Source organism: Plasmopara halstedii, assembly GCF_900000015.1.
Source record: "Plasmopara halstedii genome assembly, contig: Scaffold_194, whole genome shotgun sequence".
In the NCBI taxonomy this organism is placed as follows: domain Eukaryota; phylum Oomycota; class Peronosporomycetes; order Peronosporales; family Peronosporaceae; genus Plasmopara; species Plasmopara halstedii.
This window is the reverse complement of record NW_020187115.1, coordinates 119366-120179: the sequence shown is the minus strand read 5'-3', so window position 1 is coordinate 120179 and position 814 is coordinate 119366. Positions and strand designations below refer to the sequence as shown.

The window sequence follows — 814 nt, the reverse complement described above, 5'->3', positions numbered from 1 at the left end:
AGAGGTTACAAATTTGTAAGATTTTTTGCAAAGATTTGCAGTGCAATTTTCTTGTCCTGTCAAATCCATATAGGTACAGTACTCTGTTCACTCTACTGCACTATTCTATGTTGTCTAAACTGTGCTCTATTGAAAGATTTTTTTTTGTTTTCCGTGAAGAACTCGAGCAAAAGATAATTGGCTGCCGACAAGCATGCACACGACAAACTCAGCCAGAAAGTTGCGCAACTCACAGACTGTGAAAACCATATTAAGATGTGAAGTGTAGAGTGCCTTGATGCCAGAATCTAATCTATCGGAAATCACAGCTGCCTTGGATAAAATTTTTGGAACTGCTCGAAAAAAGGGCTATACATATCCAGCTCCAAAATAAACGCTATCTAATTTATAGCAAAAATAAAAAGATTATGTAACCAAGTTCCTGCATATTTAATTGTGCGGTGGACACCAAACTTTCGCATTTCAAACTGACTCCCACAGGAAAGAGCGACAAAGCAGCAGCGGTTACGTATCACTAGTTCGCCTCGTGTCTACATAAAAGGCATACAATTTAAAGCGTACCGAAGGCACGCGAAGCTGGTATTGACGATAGTGCGATTACTACGCGTGATCTTGATGCAGGTCACGCTGCCATCGATACCGGTTTTGCGCACAGTGATCCTGCCAGTGTTTACTGTGAAGTAATATTTACTTTTGTGAGTGATTACCGTACTTCACAAAAAAAACACCTGACCTACTTTTGAAAGGTGATTTTGTTAATATTAAAGGTGGTCAAAAATGAACCGAAATTGTGATTATTTTGTTAGGCACCTTT

At 39.2% G+C, this 814-nt stretch overlaps 1 protein-coding gene across 1 annotated transcript; it reads right to left on the bottom strand.

The window, feature by feature from the left end:
• Nucleotides 1–126: 126 nt before the first annotated feature.
• Nucleotides 127–427, bottom strand: PHALS_02428 (uncharacterized protein; the record flags this gene model as incomplete). Its single annotated transcript, XM_024719701.1, has 2 exons — nucleotides 127–332; nucleotides 415–427. 2 exons carry the CDS (start codon nucleotides 425–427, stop codon nucleotides 127–129), a joined length of 219 nt encoding a protein of 72 aa, XP_024572707.1.
• Between the last annotated feature and the right edge of the window lie 387 nt (nucleotides 428–814).